The sequence below is a fragment of the Lycorma delicatula genome, chromosome 3 (assembly GCF_047948215.1).
Source record: "Lycorma delicatula isolate Av1 chromosome 3, ASM4794821v1, whole genome shotgun sequence".
NCBI lineage: Eukaryota > Metazoa > Arthropoda > Insecta > Hemiptera > Fulgoridae > Lycorma > Lycorma delicatula.
In genome coordinates this window covers 147910334-147932126 of record NC_134457.1, presented here as the reverse complement: position 1 = coordinate 147932126, position 21793 = coordinate 147910334, and the positions used below count along the sequence as shown (strand labels likewise).

The following is a 21793-nucleotide window of genomic DNA, read 5'->3' as shown; positions in this document are numbered from 1 at the left end:
ATTTAAAAGATATTATTTCCAAAACCTAATTCAGTAAATCATGTTTTGAGTGAAATTTAATCTAAATATAAAAAAAATTAGTTTTGTTTATTTAGTTTGTAATGTTTTTAAAAGAAAAAGTTGAGAAGTTACTTTTGGTTTGTATAAGGCCAAAAGCAATGTGACACACGCACACATATCTATGCACATTGTTTCTTACGGTTTGTTTTTTTTTTGGTCCAGATGAACTAGGTGGACCATAAAACGTAAAGAACAAAAAACATGATACCCAATTTTTGACATATCATCACATCACCATACTTTCCTCTTTGTTCTAGCCATATTCCCCAGTAAAGTAATATATATGTATATATTTAATATTACATGAAATATAACCCTCCAAAACTCAGTAATAACTTACAATATTAATTTCCAAACTATTTTTTGTGATATCCCACATCTTCAGTTGTTATTAAATTCTATATCTGTTACATTAAAACATATTCTTTTAATTATTTTTTCATTTTATTTTAAATTTTGTTTTATACTTTGAAATTATGAATAATATAATAAGCACAAATGTAAATTTTTGAATATGTTTTAATGTAATAGATATAGAATTTAATACTAACTGAAGATGCTGGATAACACAAAAACTAGTTATTGGAAGTTAATATGGTAAGTTTTAACTTATCTAATTACTGTGTTTGGTGGTTTATACTTCATATATTAAATTGTATTAACACAGTATTTAATATGTTGATGAAATTGAGTATTCAAAAAATTACACTAGTCAACAAAAAATAACATTTTTCATGTATCTGGTATCCTACATGGTGATTTTAACTAACTTCGGGGTGCTGAATTCAAAACTGTTATCAGAATTTGTGTAATATGTCATGTTTTTTTGATACATAAGATTTATTTACTAATAAATCCATAATCACTATGAAATCAATATTTAAAAAAAAAAAAAAATATTTATATGTATTTGTTTAAGATTTAAATCAACTAAATTTTTATTTATCCAAACACAGATAAATTGAAATACATCAAAACAATTTTAAAATAGTTTCTAAAAGTTTATCAAAAGTTGAGTACTTATCCAGTTTCTTGATTTGTGAACCAATAAATATACCCTCCCTGAGCTGAAAACGTATTTTTAAATCATTAAATCCTGTTCCATCTTTGTCTAGTGTCTTAACAAGATTTTTCATGACTCTGAGTTTTATGTGAAGTGACAGTATGATTTTACCACTCAAATGGTAAATGCTTTACATTTTTTTCATCAGCTAAAATGTTCTGCTGCAATGGCCAGTTCTTTAATTTGAAATGACTTTTTGTATCATGACAATACCAGAGACAAAGAAAATAACAATATTTTGTAAACAAAGAAGTAATGCAACAACTTTCAGATCATTGCAAACTTGCCACATTTGCTCTTTGTATTTTATTGCTTCTAATATTGATGCCATGTTTCATATGTTTTTTCATGTCGACTGCATGAGCTAATGGAATGGATGGCTGTTTATTACCATTATGCAATAAAACTGCTTTCATGCTAACTTTAGAAGAGTCAATAAAAATATGCCATTCTTCAACAATATGCTGAAGATCTTTCATCAGGCCATTGACACCAGTACAAACACATAATGAATTTTTCATAGTAAAATAAGTTGAGTTTTATTTTGTGTTCTTTTTTTTTCCACTGAAAAATTCTACTGTTGCAATCTAGATCCCCAGAAGTTCAGCTTGCTGTTTTGATAACTTTAAATTGTTAACTAAAACATTAAGTTCATGTTGTTGAATTAAATGAGGAGATTTCTCATCAGATACAGGAAGAAATTCTTCAACATCCTCCACATCATCTGCTTCATTTTCAGATTGTTCTTCTGGCAATGTCAGATTAGATAGTGGTACAGGTATAGATAACTCCTTTCCATATGGTACCAGCTTTAGAGTTTAGGATAAAATAAATAAATATTTGCATATTTTATGAACTTTCTATTTTTGAATGAAAATTCAAATATATTTTTTTACAAAAGTAGCAGCTGGTGAAGTGGTCCTTAGGTTCACGCCAAACCATCGGTGCAGCAAATGACATGGCTCATTGTTTTTCCTTCAACTATTCAGTAAGAGTTTCTGAGCACGATATGCAAATATCATCAGGTGCCCAGATTTTATCTTGATTTCCAAGTGCACAGTCAGAATAATATTTATAAGCTGTGTTTTACCAATTCAGAATTAGTCTTTCTTTGAGATTTAGGTATAAATTTACTGCAAACATAATAAAAAAATTGTCTGGATGATTTGAACATCCACAAACATTTCAGAAGCTATGTTGTAACAAATAAAAATGAGAAAAATCACTTTTGTATTATAAAGAATTGATAAAAATATAGCAAAACACTAATTACTCTGTCAAGCACGACACATAGTATAGACAAGTAAGCTAGACAATAAGATTTTAAGCTCTGTAGTAGGGAACAACAAATGATGACATCATACTGAAATGTTTTTATGTGTCTACTTCTCATCATTTAATTTATATGTCTATTTATTTTTTCATTATTAAGCATTTATGCATATTGTTTAAAAGTAAAAATACAGAAACTATTCTTAATTGTAACCAGTAGTTGATGAAAAATGAGTTTATTATAAAAAACATTTACGATTTATGTAAAACCTTTACGTGGTAACACAATTTTAATAACATATTTGAAATTAGCACCCAAATTACATTGAGAAAGTTATGTAACATGTTAGATATAAATTTTGTGTTAGCTAGTGTTATTGTAAATATATTTATAAAACTTTAGTGTGTTGTGATTTTAATAAAAAAGCAGACCAACAGTAAACTTCCCCTACCACTAGTGATATATTACAAAATTGCTGTATTTTGTATGATTAATCTTTTGATCAGTAGTATATAACTGCATAAATTTGTTGAACAGTATGATAAAATATAACACTAATTTTTATAAACTGCTCACTTTTTCAATTCATGGAAACTGTTCTCTCAAATCTACAGAGCTTCCTTCTTCAAGGTAGTAGTTACCAGTACCTCCACTGATAAAGGACCATTATCTTAACTGATAAAGGAACTGAATAATTACCTCCGAAAAGTCCTGTTGATGAATAAAATGTGTATATAATTTGAAGGTGAAAGATTATAATTTTAAATAACTTTTCACTGTTCTATATTCACAAATTTTTTATTTTGGAATACAGTTATCATGAATACAGAGTTTACTAAGCTTAACCCATTGATGATTATTATTTATTGCATTATATTATTTTAATTTACTTTGGAAATTAAACTTTTTTTATTTACAGGGAATGTTTTATTGGGGTACTTTAAGGGAAATAACTGGCGAGTTCATCCTGATTGGTAAGTGTGTAATAGAAAGTATGAAGTCTAAATAGAATATGAAAATTATTTTGTTTGTGAATATTTTTGATTTTAATTAAAATTATTCAGTTAATTCTATTTAATTTACTTAATAATATTGTGTAACATCCAATATTTCTATTAGTAGATTATGAAAAGGAACATTAGTGATAGTACGATTTTTGTGTAATATGATTTTTAAAAGAATTTAAATAAAAGGTAAAAAATTTAATAAATTATTTCAAACAAATGAAATCAATGATTATCTCAAATTAGTTTTTAATTAGCTTTTAAGAAGTCTAAAAAATCATTTTATTGATTTCTTGTTTTATTTTTCCTTTTTTTTTTAAAAAAATTGATAGTTTATTTTTTTAAATATTTATTCTTTTGTTTTGTAATATTGAACATTTTATTTCATTTAATACCTAATTAAAATCTGCCTCATTTTGATGTCTTGTTTTTAATAAACTTAGAAATTCTTATATTTGTATTTAGTTTCTTAAAATAAACTAGTTATTGTGATGTCCCGTATCTTCAGTTGGTATTCATTTTTTTATAAACTATGTAAATAATTCTATATGAAGTAGTTTATTTTACACCATACATAAAAGAGTGTGTCTTTTAACCTATATTTTTGTCTTATTCCCCAGATTTCTCGAAGATTATTAAAAATACAGTGCTGGGACCTACTTTTTTCAATGTTTCAGGTGAAAATCACTAAATTTACCCCCTTATTTTGGACCTCCAAGAATTATAGTCTGGCATAATTTTACTGAAGGCATAAGAATCAGGCTGAAATTTTTTGCCAGCCAACACTTGCTAACAAAGCATTTCCGAACATAACTTTATATGTACTATCTTCTTTATTTTTACTAGTAGCAGATGTCCTGAGTGTTTTTTATATTCTTCATTAATCACTCTCTAAAAAAGCAAGAATTATATTTTTCTAATAGTTTAGTTTACTTCAATTTGAATTTCTGTCAACTAGCATCTTATCAGAATACAATCAATCAGTTTATTTGACTTAGATCAATAAACACATCAGCTAGAGTACTGTGGAGGTCTGAAAAAAAATTGCTGGAACTGTAAAAAGATGAATTTTTATTCCTTGTCTTCTATTATATTTAGCATAAATATTACATTAAGCATTTGATTCAGTCCCTCTGCATCGTTACATCATCATAATTAATATTTTTAACGATATTGCATTCTATTGAAATAATAGAAAGGTTGGATAATCATTGTTGTTCGATAGTTGATCTTAAATAATTTTTTATTAATTTCAACTTGCTATAACTTCTCCCACATGAGGCAATAGAAACAGGAAGAGTTAGAAATATTCGTAGAGCGACATTGATATTTAGGTATGACTCATTAAACCAAAATCTTGAAGAGCCTGTAGAAAATTAAGCGGAGGTGTAGTCTCTATATTTTGTAAAAGAATCGTTACTTCAAACTTAAAACTTCCAATTTTTACATGTGAATTCGTACATTTTTAAATCTTTGCTATATTTAATAGTGAGATCTGCAGCCGATTTTTTAAAATTAGCAAAACTCAGATGTTGTACTGACAAACCATAGAGAAAGCAAAAATCTTCACATATAGTTTTCATCTTTTATAACGCCAACCTATTTGAGACAATTGACTGTCAAGAACACCGTAAATCTGTACTTTAAATAATTCTTTGGGTGTCAAGTTACTTACTTCATCTGGTGTTTTTTTCAATTTCCATTATCTTAACTCTTCACTGTCGTTTATTAAGAAATCCCTTCTCTATACCCATTTCTTCAGCCAAATTTTGTACTTCTTGAAAGGTTTGTTCAAAACTTGCATCTTGAAGCCCTTGTAATGTACTAAGCAATTAATTTTGTTCTACAATCTATTGATAAATCTTCCTGTTGTAATGCTTTATTTTTTGGATTGAGCATTGTAGAATTTTATTCCTTATAGAAAGAGTACAGCTAAATTTATAATTAATTTGCAAAATCTTACTTTTTACATTCAATACAGCTTCCGATTCTGAAAAATCATTTATAGTCCTTTCATTAACTCAGGTAATTGTAAATACCTTTATTGCACTGGCCTTTGATAACCACTTTGTAGAAAAACTTTTAAGTGATAATTTTAGACACTTCATTAAAATATCCCAACATGTTGAGAACGAGAAAAATATAATAATATCTGCACAATACCAAAAAACATAATCATTTCTGGAGTTGTAGATGCAGCGTGGACACCAGTTAAATTTAGATTTTGAGATGCACAAAGTATAAATATTGCTAAATTATTAATTTCTAAAATGCGTGCACTTACTCCCTTATATTTGCCAGCCATATTGGCATCATTGTCAATCCTTGTCCTCCTGCAATCTTGAATATTTAATTTATCAACTTGGTTTATTTAAAATTTTAGTCAATAAACCTTCTCCTGTTTTTTCATGTGACTGAATAAAGTTGATGAAGCTTTCTTCAATCATTACCTTTCCATTATAATTAACATGGACATATCTTATTATCTGACTCATTTGCTGTTTTCTTGAAACATCAAGGGTGCAATCGAATAAAATGGTGTAGTACTGTGCTTTCTTAATTTTGCATATGATTTCATTTTAAATTAGTTGCCCCCAACTAATTTTATTATTTCATTTTGAATAGTGGGTGAGAAATAAGAAACTGAATTTTTATTGTGTTTTTCAATATGTTCCTTTAAAGTAGTATTATAATGGCTAGCAAATTCAATCAGATTTAAAACAAAAAAATGCCGCAATTTGGATCTCCAATAATTTCATTTGAACCTCTAATAGTAATATTATTTTTGGTACAGAATAGAATACATCAATATTATTTTCAATATTTTACAATGTATCATTTTTTCCTTGTTAATTGAATTAACTACATAATCATCATTTGCATTTCCTGATTTTAGTTTCTCTTCCATCACTTTCCATTTCACATATGAACTTCAGTGCCCCAGAAAATTTTCATGTTGGGGAATAACTGGATGAAAATATCGCCAATCATGAAATCCTTTTTGTGGGTCTGAAAGATTATGTGAATTGTATCCAAAAGGCATGCAAGGAAAGCAAAATAATGCATTTTGATTAGTGGAATACAAAATTCATTTCCTTTTAACAGTTTCTCCATTAATTTGTTTTACATAAAACCAGTCCTTTGTAAATTTTCCGCTTGATTCGTCTGCTTTCAACGTGTTGAAATTAATATTGTCGCCTTAATCTAGAACATGTGTGACAAGGGAATGTATTAATTTATTTGTAATAGTAAGCCAAGAATGAGGATAATTGTAATTTAACAGTAAAGCACATATTTTGTATGGTATTATTGATTTGTTTAACAGTACTTTGAGCAGGCTCGTCCTTTTTTGAATTATTATGGTGCAACTGTAGTAAAATTTCTTGTGAAGCAGTAGATTTTTCTTCATGGAGTGGCTCCTTGTAGCTTCTCTGAGAATTGTTGTTTATTTAGATGTCAACTGTAGTGTTGTATCATCAGCTTATGAAGTTATATTAAAGTTGACCTCTTCCACCCTTCCTCAATTCTCTGTCATTTCAGCTATTTCAGTTCTTAGCCATTTAACAAATTGTTATGACATTGACTTGCATTCTTCTAATTTTTGTTTCCTTATATATTTATATATATATATATATATATCTGTTTTGTGCACTTGACAGTTGCTTAGACATTTTTAAACTAGAATTAAACAAAAATATTATTTTTAACATGTTGCTTGTACAAGTATAAAACTGTTATAAGATACTGTAAACTATACTAACTATTATTTATATAGCGAATGCAAGCACATGGTGAAATATTATTTGCCTGAATGCTGTTGTATCCCATATTTTTTCCAACCAAACATTTTACAGAAAATAATAAAAACCTAAAAATTTGTTGCATATGAAATTAATTATTAAAATTTTACTATAAAACTCAAATGGTACATTAAAAAGTACTAAATTAAATAGTCCACAAGTACGTAAAACCTTAACATTGCAAATCACTTCACTATACAAATACAAAAGTACAAAATTACCTACAGAAAGTAATAAAACTCAACATAAAAAAATTGACAGGGTTATCCAAGCATGTTCTTCCCATGTCTGTTAATGAAATCCTCAATATATTGTAGTCAAATAATCTTAATATTATTATTTGCATTCTTACCTGTTTTCACAAACATGTACATGTGAAATCACAAGTTTAGTGACTATATTGATGTATTCACTTTGTAATGTAACCTACGTTAGACAAGTTAGCATGGGCATATTCAAAATATCAGTCAGTTCTGCCATTCAGTTGAATGTTCATGTTGGTGAGCAGAGACATCTAGGGTTTAAGTAAGGCAGAATCTAATTGCCAAATCGCACGATAGAAAGGTAGAAAAATCTAAAATTTAAAAATATAATTTCTTGTGAACAGAATTTTGGGTCCTCTTCCAAGTGGGCCCTGTGTGGGTGCACCTGCCTAGTTACAGCACTGCCAGTCACCATCCATCGGATTGGTCTAGTGGTTATCGCGTCTTCCCAAATCAGCTGATTTGGAAAGTTGAGAGTTACAGTGTTCAAGTCCTAGTAAAGCCAGTTATTTTTACACGGATTTGAATACTAGATCGTGGATGGTGTTCTTTGGTGGTTGGGTTTCAATTAACCACACATCTCAGTAATGGTCGAACTGAGACTGTACAAGACTACACTTCATTTACACTCATATTTACACTACATATCATCCTCATTCATCCTCTGAATTATTATCTGAAAGGTAATTACCGGAGGCTAAACAGGAAAAATGAAGAAGAAGCACTGCCAGTCACCATGATAAATCATTTATAACAAATAATAATTTATAATTATACTTAGAGAATTTCCTAGATTTTTTCTAAGCAATATGCTTTCATAAAAAAAATACACTCAATTAAATAACAATTCCTCAAAATACTATTTTTTTTTTTTTTTTTTATTTTTATTGTAAAATAAATTCTACATAAGCTAGATTTCTCATAATAATAGAGGCTTTTTTTTAGTAAACTCTAGAAGCAATCTTTAATTTATGTTCAGGGATGATAACTTCTATGGCTATCCTGGAAAAGAAAGATGAGTTTTTTATTAGATACATAGTTTTATAATGCTAAAATCTTTGGTGTGTTCTGACTTGAATAAACTGTTATTATGATGATGACTGATGTCATCATATATAAACATTCCATATATAAACTATGTAATTTTTTGCTTTTTATCACATTCAGGAAATCTCAACCAATTTAAAAACTAAAACCAAGGAAATTAGTTGCCTAAAAAGAAATTCTAAAAACATCTCTTCTACTTTTGTGATATTAAATCTCAAATTTAATGTTTCTGAACTAACAAAGAATATGTGTTACCATGAAAAACTGATATCTGGCAAATTATTTTCTGGTGAATGTCAACACATATCTACTGATTAGTGAAAAACTGGAATATTTGCTTAGTTGGAGCTTCACCGGTATATGTTGATAAACACAGATAAACTCTGGTGGGGGTTGAAATGATAACTAGAAATTTTAAAAAACGTCACTAAGGTAAATAGATTACGAGAAACCCTTGTAAAAACAAAAGGATGTCTAAATTTCAGTCTTTCACGGTAACATATATACAGATATTTAATCTTATGCTGAGAAATAAAAGTGTTATCCAGAAAGTAAACATTGTTTTCATTTTATAAGAAATTTATTGTATTTTTAAAAATTTTAATATAAGCCTCTTTACACTTTTTAAGTTGTTTTTCCACATAATCACCTACTAAGTTCAAGCATTTGTCAAGTTGTGGCACTAGTTATTCTATGCCGTTGTCAAAGAAGTCTGCCGCCAGTCCATTAAGCCATTCATGAACAACTGTCTTGATATCAGAGTGACTTTCATAAAGGTTCCTGCCAAAAAACTCCTTCAATTTTGTAAACAGGTGGAAATTGCTTGAAGCAAGATCTGGACTGTATGGTGGATAATCAAAAACACCTGTCTGAAATCTTAGAAGTTCACTAAGAGAAACTTTTGAGAACATTGTGGCATGTGGACATGTGTTGTCGTGAAGAAAACATACAAGTCAAAAGACCATGCTGGTGATTTTGAATTGCATGATGGAAATTTCATCAAAATTTCCAATTAAGAATCTGAATTAATTGTCCCTCCAAGAGGCATAATCTCACACAGTAAGACTCTGTGGCGATCCAGCAAAGTGTTGTCATCACTTTGTATTTTGAAAATGTTTGTTTGAATTTTTTTTGGCTTTGAAGGCGATCAAGAATGATGCCACAGAAGTGATTGATGTTTACTCTCTGGTGTGTAGTGCAAAATTTATATATCACACACACCATTTATGTATTTTTAAACCTTCGGTTTCAAGTTTCCTTGGAATTGTCTAAAATTCCTGGATGAAACTAATCATAATGAATTTATGTAACTCCAACAAACTTGTCCCTAGGTTAGATTTTACAATTTAAGAGTATTACTTTAGATCTTTAATTTCATATTAGCAACTAGAAATTTGTTATTTTGCATTTTTTACTGAAGAATTAGATTCATGCTTTTAACATAGTTTGGTAACTCACTTGTGCCTGTTTAAGGTCAGTATTCAAAATAGTGGGTGATATTATAGCTAATGTTTATTATTTAGTATTTAATTGCTACTACATCACACAAGCTAAGCCTCTGTTGAAGTATGGCTATTTATAAAGTTGCACAGATCACTAAAGAGAGAAGAATTTGAAGTGTAATTGTTGCTGTTTTCCTGCTTATAAGTTCATTAACATGAAGAACTATTAACTTCTCTTCTTGAGAATTCTTTTAACATCACAAGTGCTAATATTTACTTTCTAGCAAAGTCTAGATATCAGTGTAAAAGTGTAATGTGCTAAGAATTAAAATTGAGGCCATCTCTTTCACCCACTAATGACTGTTGTTCAAATATTCTGAATAAAAATGATGTACGGCATGATTTCTATACCATCTTCTCTTCCTAACATTTTACTTACTAGTTATGGAATTTTTATTTTGGATGTATTTCCATTGTATATTTATTGCATATATTAATGAAATTTTTTGTTTTATTATATTTGTCCTTGTTATATTTTGCACTTTGTTGAAGGACTTACTGTAAATATTCATTTGAAGATCCATTCGATACCCCAGAGCAAGAAGTACTGCACTTTTTAAATAAAACATCTCAACAGGGGTGGTATTGGCCAAATAAACCTTTTCCACCTTTGCCAGTCGATCATCATGGTAAGAAATTAATTTATTAACATCTATTTATTACATCTGTATACATGCATACTTATTTGTTTACGAATATGTATTCACGCTAGTATAATACATATGCGTTCCTTGTGTTTTAGAAATTTTTATTTATTTGAATAATTTACTATATTTGAATAAATTATTATAATTTTTGATTTGACAAAAGCTATAACAGTAGTTAAAATAAGCTGTTACTTAAGCTTTTTGATTAAAATGTTTTAATTTTTGTGTTATTTTTTTTTTCTGGTCTATTAAGTAGACTTCAGTTTGATATTTATATTTTTTTTTTTGGTAAAATGTAATCCCAGTTAAAAAAGTTAATTTTTTGATAGTATTTTTTTTCTGTATTTTTATAAAAGCTTCCACTGTAAAAATTTAACTACCAAATGAAACATGGTTGTAGTATTGGAGTGAACTTGTGCTCATGTTGTGATTTATAGTTTCATACTTCAACTGTTTTTATCTGGTTACAGAAAGGAAAATTTTATCATTGATGCAATATATATGTTATATATTTGTAATGCCCAAACTGAATTTTTAAAAAAATACTTGTAGTTTGAATTTTTGTTTTGTAGAAATTGTAGATGATGCTTGTTGTTCATGTTTTTGTTTAGCAGATTAAAATTTTTCTCATCTAACAGAGAGATTCTTTAGGTTCATAATTGTTAAAATCCACTTTAATGAAAATTATATGATGAGAAATATAAGTTTCTGTTCAGTGGTTCTAAAATCTGTCAACTTTAAAAACTTAAAGATCCCAGAAGAGTCTGAATATCTTGTAAAACTTTGTTGAATCAGACCCTGATGGTGGTTGTATATCTTACTTTCATAGTGAGTTTACCTGTAGCATGTTACATTTCTGGTTTATCAAACCGTGTTCCAGGAATGTGTGACTTATGTGATTTGACTTCAACAACAAGGTCATGGATGTTGTCAATATTCAGGTATTCTTTGTAGTTTCCAAACAATTCAATAAATTCTTCTAATTCACTCTGTTCCACAGAATTTTCATTAGGTTCACTAAGATTTTTAATGTTGGATTGAAGTTAGTTTGTGAAGATTTAATAACGGATTTTACGAAACATTTCTCATTGTTGTAGTAGTAACCTGTTTTATTGCTATATGAATCCATAAAACTGCATCCTGTACATTAATGCTTTTAGAAAGCTCATCAGCATCTGTAACTTCATTCTTTGTTTACAGTAAGTAACACCTTTTTTATGTACTGAATTTTAAAGTTCTGAATGATTCCCTGATCAAGTGGTTGACATACTGCAGTATTGTTTGTGGAAAGCAATATCAATTTTACATTTTCTAAGTTAACGTTAGGATGAGATTTTGTATTGCCCAAGAATAGTATGATGACTTTCCTAATTTGCCTTCCAATTCTACAATCAAAACCTAACAATCACTCCATCATTATGTTCCCAATCATCCAAGATTTTTTATTTAAATACTATTCAGTTTCTAATGAATTTATGTTTACAACCTTAAAACATTTTGGCTTTGCAGATTTGCCGATTATTAATGATTTTTCAAATTCACCTGACAAATTCACAGTCTACATAATAGTTAATTTTTTTTTTTATTTCTTCCCCCCTGTACGTTATTCCTCTTTCAACAGATTGTTTTACCGGGCAAAGCCCGGAAAAATAGACCAGTCTCATCACAATTCTTTCATTATTTTGTTTAACTTTTCCGTCCACTTAGACACCAAATTCTCATCTACAGCACCAGACATTTCATCACTAAAATGAAACATTATGTCTAATTAAAAATTTATCTAACCGACCCCCTGATGTTTTAAACTCGTTGTAACAGATTTCTTAAGCAGTTTCGAGGATTTTCTCATGTATCAAAGTTCGAGAATGTTATTAAAACAAGCACTGTAAAACCATTCATACATCAAACTGTCAACTGCTAGGCCTGGCGTTTTAGAAAATGCATGTTTGCTTAACTGTTGTCGTTTTCAGTACATGAGTTTAGGATATCAAGTTTGCTTTTTCAGTTATCACTTATCTGAGTTTTCCCAACATCAAAACGTTTTGCCATATCACGCACAATTGAGTTTTTCTTTTTCATAGACTTTTAAAGCTAGTACTTTTTCTTTTAATCTCAAGTGTTTATGTTTTTGAGACATTTAAATTGCAGTAATGATGGTTGTAACGGTTTTTTAAAATATATAAAATTGAATGTACAGTAAACATATGTATAGAAAATGAACTACAATAAAAAATGCTATAATGTAACAGAAATATTACACGTGCTCAATGTACAATATACACTTGCACATAACTGATGACTTATCACGCTAGATGATGAATTGATTGAAATGAAAATATTAGCTTCTAGACAGGAAGTGATATAGTTCACAACAGATAAACAAATTAGTCACACTGAGAAAAAATCACAACGAGAAAAATCACAATATTCCTGCTATCCATTTTTCAGAACTTGATTGAACAGTTTTTATAGGTAACTTCATTGTCCGTGTTTGTTATTTAGAAGGTCCGTTATTGAGAAGTATTTTATTCATTAATACCAATATGAAACTTGTCAGAGAATCTAAAAGTGTCTGGTAATAAAAGAAGTTTATTATTGGGAAGTGTCCGTTAAGGGAAGTTTCACTGTACTGCTGATTTATTTCAGCTGTCATAATCTTTGTAAGGTATGTTTTTCTGATCTTATATGAAAATAATTTGTTCAGTAAAATTAATGTTGGCCAAAACTGAAAATCGTGAATTTATTTAATGTTTCTGATTTGCCATTCACACTGTTTCCTCTAAAACAATGATTTTAGGTGTACATTAGGCAGTCATTTAGATTCATTTTTAAATAAAGGACATATGGATTTCAGTTTTTAGTAGCATGTTAGAGATGAATGGTAATGACACTTTTTAATGCAGTGAAAAGTTGTGTAACTTCATGTTTGCTATGTGGCAAAATACAAACATAAATGAATTATATTGAAGTGTTACCTTGTTATAAAGTTCATTGTGAAATATTCTTCTCAAGTATCTGCTGGTGATGATTTACCATCCTAGTTTGTTAATGTTTTGAGTTGTATTCTTGCATTTATCAGTTGAACAAGTTTTTAAAAATTTGAAAATAATACACAAGATACTGTACATCAAGCAATGATCAGTCTCATTTTCCTTAGATTTATTTATATCACAAGATACTGTACATCAAGCAATGATCAGTCTCATTTTCCTTAGATTTATTTATATATTGGAGTTTATGGCGGTAATTAATTTTATAATCTGTTCACCTATTTGAAGTTCCTTTTGATGCTTGTCATTTTTATTATTTAAAATGTACTATTGTTAAAATTTTTGTTTTAATTTTATTTAGTATATAAAGTTACAGTTTAATAAAATTTAAACATTGAATCGATAGTAAACCAGCTTTTATAGTTTTAATGCATGCAAAAATAATTTCCTATACTGGCCATTTAATGTAATTTTTTTCAAATTTAAGCATTATAGATCTAATATAATAATTTTTTTAATTTTCAAAAACAGCATGTTTATTTTACTTTGTACGTGAGTGTACTATCCTGTATTATGATTTGGCTCAAAGAAAATATGATTCTGTATGGATTCTCTTTCTTTTTGAATTTTTTTTAAGATAAATAAAATTCTTTTAGTATAAATTATTGAATTTTCTTTTTTAAAGAATAAATTAAAAAAACAACTCACTTTCTAAATACTTGAAGTATGTTTATAAGATCTTCTCAGAACAGCAGATGATTCCAAATTGTAAGGTAATCTCTCGGAGACCAATCTATAGCCAAAAATAAAAAAAAAGTTTATATAAACATAGGTCAGAAAACGGTACATTAAAGAGTTTTATTTGTGAAACATTTAGTCCTGCTTTCTACTCCCTCTGTGAAATTAAACCGTATAAAAATTCTTGGGGTACAAATCGAGGGGTAAATTTGGTTGTTCCTTATGTTTTTTTTTATCTAAACATTGGATAAAATTGGTCCCAGACTTATCTCAATTAGGTTTTAAGAAGAACCGGGTAAAACATGAAAAATTTTTGTTGGAAAATTCACTTTTTTAGGATTGGATTAAAATAACTTTGTTAATTTACCAAAAAAACAAATAAAAATTTCTAATTAACTTTGTAGAGAATATTTAATTCTGAGAAAATTGTTGTAAATAACATCTTATAAAATTAAACACAAATTTGTGAATGATACAGTTTTAAACTGAACATTTTGGCGCAATGTTTGAATAACATAATGTAAATGAAAACATATAGAAAATTGATCAATAACAAAAAAATGAATAAAAATATATTTTAAAAAATAAAAATCACTTTTTGGTTTTTTCTAAAAACTTATAAATATGAAAATGGTTACTTGATAACGCTGCAAAGATTTCTTCAAAGCAGTTGCTCAATTTAGCTGCAATTCTGTTCAATGCATAGTTCAGATCATTGAATAGTTCATCATGCTAGCAAGCACGTATAATATTATTATTCCAAATACTAACCCCAGCTTCTATTATACGTCTCAGTTCTTCTTGTGTGCCAATGTGAGTGGAATAGACTGACTTCATCCAACCACAAAAGAAAAAGTCTACTGGCGTTAGATCAGGAGATCAAGATGACCATTTTACCGGTCTGTTCCAATCAATCAATTGCGTTATTTAAATGATTCATCATATCATGACAGTAGTGAGTAGGTTCACCATCATTGAAAAACCACATTTGCTCTCTATCTCCGAATAGAATATCTTCCAAAAGTTCCATCAAATTTGTTTGCAAAAAATTCAAGTACTGGTCTCCATTGAGCTTTGGTGGTAAGAAAAAGGGCCTATGAGATTTTCATCAAGAAGACCACACCACATATTAATAAAAAAGTGCGTTGTAAATGACTTGTAGCAGTCGCATGGGGATTTTATTCTGCCAATTGTGGATATTTCGATAATTTACAATGGCATTTCTTGTAAATCAGGATTCATTCATAATTAGAATATTACTTAGGAAATTGGGATGATGTTCTCATTTACTAATTAACCATCTACAGAATTTCATCTTTTTCTCAAAATCAGGTGGTAATAACTATTGTACAAGTGTTTTGTGGAATGGGTATAATTTGTTGCTCCTGTAACGTTCACCCCAAACTAAGTGATATCATAACCTTCTGGTGCTTGAGGTGGGAGATACTTGTACGATATTCAATATTCCTTCTTCAGCATTGGCAAATTTTCTCACAGAATGTTCATGACCAGCATCGATTCATTGTAATTTGAGCATACATATTTCTTGAACTCGCCTCTCCAAATCTTCAATGCTTTACGATCTGCTACTCTTCAATCTGGATAATTTTCCCAGTGTTCACATGCAGCAGCCAATCCGTTTTCATTTACTCTACCATAAATTAACAACATGTCCTTCAACTCTGCAAATGAAAACAAATTTATGGTATCATCCATTGTGAATGACTGACTGAACAATGACAACATAAACATCACTCAAATGAATATTCAAATGATAGACACTAAACTTAATTATTGATCAGTTGTTATTGTCAACCTAGAAAAAAAAAATGTTTAATGTGTTTAAAAGATAGCTTTCAAATTTATTTTTTCAGTTTTAAAAGATATCTTTCAAATTTATTTTTATAATTTTTAATGTAAGTAATATAATTAATATGTTATAACAATGCTTAGCATTTGTATGAAATTGTTCTGTTAAAAATCATATAATTTTTCTGATCCAGTTTGTGTATTTTGTTTCTGATTAAAGTTGAACTTCTCAAATTGTTTGTATTTAATTTTAATAGACATTATTATTTACATCAATTCTCTACAAAGGTAACTAGAAATGTTTATTACATATTGGTAAATTAATAAAGTTATTTGATTCCAAACCTAAAAAACTCTGTTCTCCAACAAAACCTTTTCATGTTTTACTCTGTTTTTCTTAAAACCTGTGAGATAGAGTCTGAGACCACTTTTATTCAAATTTTAGATCAACCACAAGGTAGCACCAAATTTACTCCTTGGTTTGTACCACTAGAATTAGTACGGTTTAATTTCACAGAGAAAGCAGAAGCAGGGCTTAATATTTTGTGATTTGAAACTCATTAACGAACTGTTTTTTAATTTATGTTTATATAAACTTTTTCTTATTTTTGGCTCCTGAGAGATTGCCATGCAATTTGGAATCACCTGTAGATTGCAGTTTCTCCCTCAATGATATTCCAGATGTGCTGGTTCTTGAAGTGATTAGGAATCTGTTTAGTACACGATTAAACAATTTATTTGGTATATATTGTGTTTATTCATATACGTTATGAGCAGGATGTCGAATGAACAAACAAACTGCTTCAAAATGAGTGCCATTAACTAGTGTTATCTGCAGTAACACTTAGAAAGGAACTGCATGATAAAACTTAAATGATTTTTTAGAACCATACTTCTTAGTATTTATAAAGTGAATTTATCTTTATAAGTTTAAATTTATAAAGATAAATTATATTAATTTATCTTAATAAATTAATATAATCATGCTAAGCTGAGAATTTTTTTATATATAAAATTATATTAAAATTAGTGTCAGTATCTATAGTAATCTTACTGTTAATTATTCAAAATATTATCTTTTATCTCTTTTAAAACTTATTGTATACCTGTATTTCTGATAGAACTTTAGAATTAATATCAGGAGCTAATAAATAATTCCTGAAATTTGTATAGATATATGCTTAGTCTTCTATATATATAATTCATTAACATACACCTCTGTGTTAATAATATTTAATATTATACAAAATATAAACCACCAGAACACAGTAATTAGATAAGTTAAACTTACCATATTAATTCCAATAATTGATTTTCACAGGATTCTGCATCTTCAGTCAGTATTGAATTCTATAATTACATTAAAACCTACTGTTTTTAAAATTTGTGAATTTTTGAATTTGTCAAAATTGTTATAAAATTTGAAGTTTATTAGGAATGTAAGAATTTTGAATATTGGACAGCAAACTTTATACAAATTATAAAAACAGTATGTTTTAATGTAATTATAGAATCCAATACCAATTGAAGATGCGAGATCCCATGAAAATTGATTTTTGGTTTTAATATGGTAATTTTAATATATATATAAATCGAGAGCTGGTTTGTTGATTAAATAAAGCAATATTATTTGTAGGGATGCTCTATGAATTAGTTTTTATTTAATTCTTTTAATATGTTTTTTAAAAATTTAATTTATTTAAATCTATATTATATGAAATATAAATCACCAAAACTCGGTAATTAGATAAGTTAAACTTACCATATTAATTTCCAGATTTATTAGCACAGTGTATGTTAATGAATTATTTTAATATTCAAAAAAATATATATTTATTCCACTGTGAAGTTTCTGTGGTTCACAAGAAAATATTGCAGTTATCAGAAAAAATTGTCATTTGATCACTATTAATAACAAAGCACATTTTTATCACTACAGTTAATATTATGAAGATTCATATTTAAAAAATCATACAGCCAAACATAAAGATTTGTGGTAAATGTTTATTATTGACTATTTAGGTCTGATCATGAGGAACTGAATGTGATAATGGATTATAGTGAAGAGAGCTGGTTTGTTGATAGAGTGGTGTGTTTGTTGGTTAACTAAAGAGATGTTACTTATAGGGATGTTTTATGAACTTATTTTTGTTTAATTTTTTATATACTTTTTTAAACAATTTAATTTATTTAATAAAGGTGTTTTATATAAGTTAGATGAAAACTAAGTTTAGTTTTTATTTAAATTTTTCAATTGATGAGTTAAAATAACATTAAAAATCATTTATCAAAGGTAATTTTTTTACTTATTATTAGTTGGATTTCATTAGAAAGGTACGTACCTATTGTAATGGATAACATGATTCAACTTCCGGAAAATTTTGACATGTCTTTGCATTTCACATCCCCCAGATCCCAAAACCACCATCAGTTCAGAAGTAATCTATACATTTATATATATATATATTTCACTTTCTTGTGGACACGATAACTGCTGCAATTTTGCGTCAATCGCTTTCAAATTTATACATAAAATATAATGACCCAAAATCTTTGTCAACTTTGTTAATGGGCAAAATCAGACCATGGGGGGGCTTTTTCCAAAAAACCAAATATCTCTATAACTTTCTTATTAAGTAAAATATCGAATTCGTTTAAAGTTCCTACAATTCTTTGGATAAGGGCCTAAACATTATCTAAGTAAAGTTTTTAGATATAAATGCTGCTTTAATCATATAGTGTTATTGGCAATTTCTGAGTTTATTCTACTAGCAAAAAAAGTTCATATGAATCCAGAAATGCTCCGTTAGCAAGTTACGGCTAGCAAAAGATTTCACACTGATTCCTGGACAAAGAGTGAAATAAAACCTTTTTTGTTTTTGAACCGACAGATTGAATAAAACAGGTTCCAGAACCATATTTCTAATAGTTTTCATAATATCTGACGTAAAACAGAAAGATTAGTTGTCTAAAAACACTTTTTTACGTTTGTAATACAAAAACTTTGTTAAATTACTAATAAATGCATAGAATTTATTACAAAAATTTGTAGAGAATCTATTTCTCAGAAAATTTGTGTAAAATAGCCCAATAAAAAACAAATAAAAGTGTTTTTTTTAATGTATTAATTTGTATTTATAGTAATCAGTACATAATAGAAATTGAAAAATCTTGAATAATAATTCAGTTTGTTATTACAATTGTTTCTTTGTACTATTTCTAATTCAAGATTTAAAGGATGCTGGTCTCTATCAGTAGGCTGACAACTTGTAATATTAGGTTTAGTATATTCTTTACCAAAAGATTTTTATATGTCTAGATATATTAAATGCCTTAATATTAAATAATAATTGAATTTAATATCCTTAACTAAAACATATTAATTTTTCTGGGATTTTCATTTAATTTAAAAAAATGATTAGTTAATTACATGAAAATTCAGTGTAATATAATATTTTAAAGAACAAAATTTAATTGTAATAAAAATAAAGAATAAAAAAATTATTTTATGACCTATTTCATCTATTTATTTACGGATCTAAATTTTCAAAAGCAAAGGCATTTTTTAATGATTATTTTGGGTATTAAATGGCTCACGAATACATAGTTTTATAATTCATATTACACCTTAGGATTATTAATTTGCCATTAAAAATTATTCAGTTTAATCATAAATTCTTATTTCTCTTTGAAATAATTAATGATTTTTTGCCAAAAAATATGTTGCTTTCTAAAAAGTATTATGTGCTGGTGAGTTGGAAGTTGTACATTATAAAATACATTTAGGACATTTTTTTCTTATTCTCATTACAGATAACTTTTGTGAAATCAGTTATCTTTTTTTATGTGATAAATGAGAGATTATTATTGCATATATAACTGATCAAATTGATAACCCACTTAGAACTATAAAAGGAGAAAATTGTTGTACACAAAATTACCCTTTTTACAGAAAACAACTGAAGTATTAATTACTAAAATAATAAAAAATAAAATGTTTACATATTAATGAAATAGCACCATTGTCAAGTAAGTAAATACAAATCAGAATCATCCTTTAACATTGCTATAAATTTGATTATTTTGCACACTACTATTTACAAGATTTTAAGTAACATTTTTAAAATTACTGTAACTTAAATGACTAAATACTATTCTTCTTTTTATTATTCAATTTTATAAGTGTTTACTATTTTTTAATAATCAATGACTTGAAGCACACATTTCCTACATTTCAGTTATTATTGTTATATATTTAAAAAAAAATGTTGCTTTTACTTTGTTTTAATGCATTGAATTTGCATGTCTAATTAAGTAAGGAATCAAGACTGCAAGTAACTCTGAAGAGAAGCACACGAGTAGCCAATAGCAGATAGGTGTTTACACACAGTTAGAAGAAAAAGTATGACAAGATCCAACAGGCATGTTAAAAAAATTCTTATATCCTACAAGTCCCCTTTAAGCCGTTCTGACAGCATCTTTAATAATATAGTTAAATTAATCTTTGCATGCATTTGTTGTTTTACCCTTCACTTTCAAGAGAAAAATGTTTAGGTGATCTATCACATAAACCATTTATACACCATTACCACTATTTATACAAAATTATGATATAATATTATAGGAACTAGTTATCCAAATTTACTGAAACACTTTTTGTTACCTTTAATGCTTAAATAATCAAATATAAGAAATCATAAAAATGTGCCTGTGTACTAGAGCTGTATTGCCCTATCAACCAGTAGGTTCCATACAATATGTGAAATATTTTGTGGAGTAGCATCGTGGAAATTGAAATGTATGGAAGGCGCCAAAATCACATTGACGAGAAACTGATTCCTCCAAGTGACTAAAGTTAAACATGGGACTATTTCATTGCATGCAGTAATCTGTAAATATAAAAAAATATGTGCAATTTTGTGTCTCAACTGATATGTGTATAAAACACCATGTATTGTGGTAAATTTAATTAACCAAAAACAAAAAAAAATATGCCTTTGCTAATTATTAAACACCAGTTGGTGTAGGAAGAAAACATAAAATGATTACTTTCTGTGGATTTTTTTCCCTGTAAAAGTTTAATCTATTTTATCTTATTGTATTAACTAGAAAAATATAAAATGTATGTAAACTAGTAAAATAAAACTTTTTGAACCAGTTGTCTTAATTCAAGCATGTTGACTCTTTAATACCACAACAATCGTTATCATTTAAGTGAGTTTTATGACCTTTTACATATTTTTGTGAAATATTTTTTCTAATTAAACATAACATATGCATGCTCAGAGGCATGAAAACTTTACTTTTAAGATGCTCTTAAATTTTTGACACTTAAAAGTAATCAGTCATACCCATTTTGTGAATAATTAATTACTTTAGTAGATACAGGTTTTAAGTTCTATTAAACGTGGAAGGTTTCTGTTCTTTTAATCAAAATATGGTTAATTACAGTGTATTAAAAGAAAAAAAACTGTAACTGTAACTGTGCTTTTGCAATTGTGTGAGTGTGTGTATACTTGTGGAATGGTATGAGGTGAGATTACATAAATTTTGAAAAATTTATCTATAAACATATTAGTGGTAGAACATATTTGTCG

General features: G+C 27.9%; 1 protein-coding gene across 4 annotated transcripts in view; it reads left to right on the top strand.

Moving 5' to 3' along the window:
• stj (voltage-dependent calcium channel subunit straightjacket) overlaps window positions 1–21793 on the top strand; it is a 230930-nt gene that overhangs the window by 136336 nt on the left and 72801 nt on the right. For all 4 annotated transcript variants that reach the window (XM_075360777.1, XM_075360775.1, XM_075360776.1 and 1 more), the window contains 2 exons: window positions 3316–3370; window positions 10505–10641. In XM_075360777.1, coding sequence (XP_075216892.1) covers window positions 3316–3370; window positions 10505–10641 — 192 coding nt within the window. The remainder of the gene's footprint in view (window positions 1–3315; window positions 3371–10504; window positions 10642–21793) is intronic.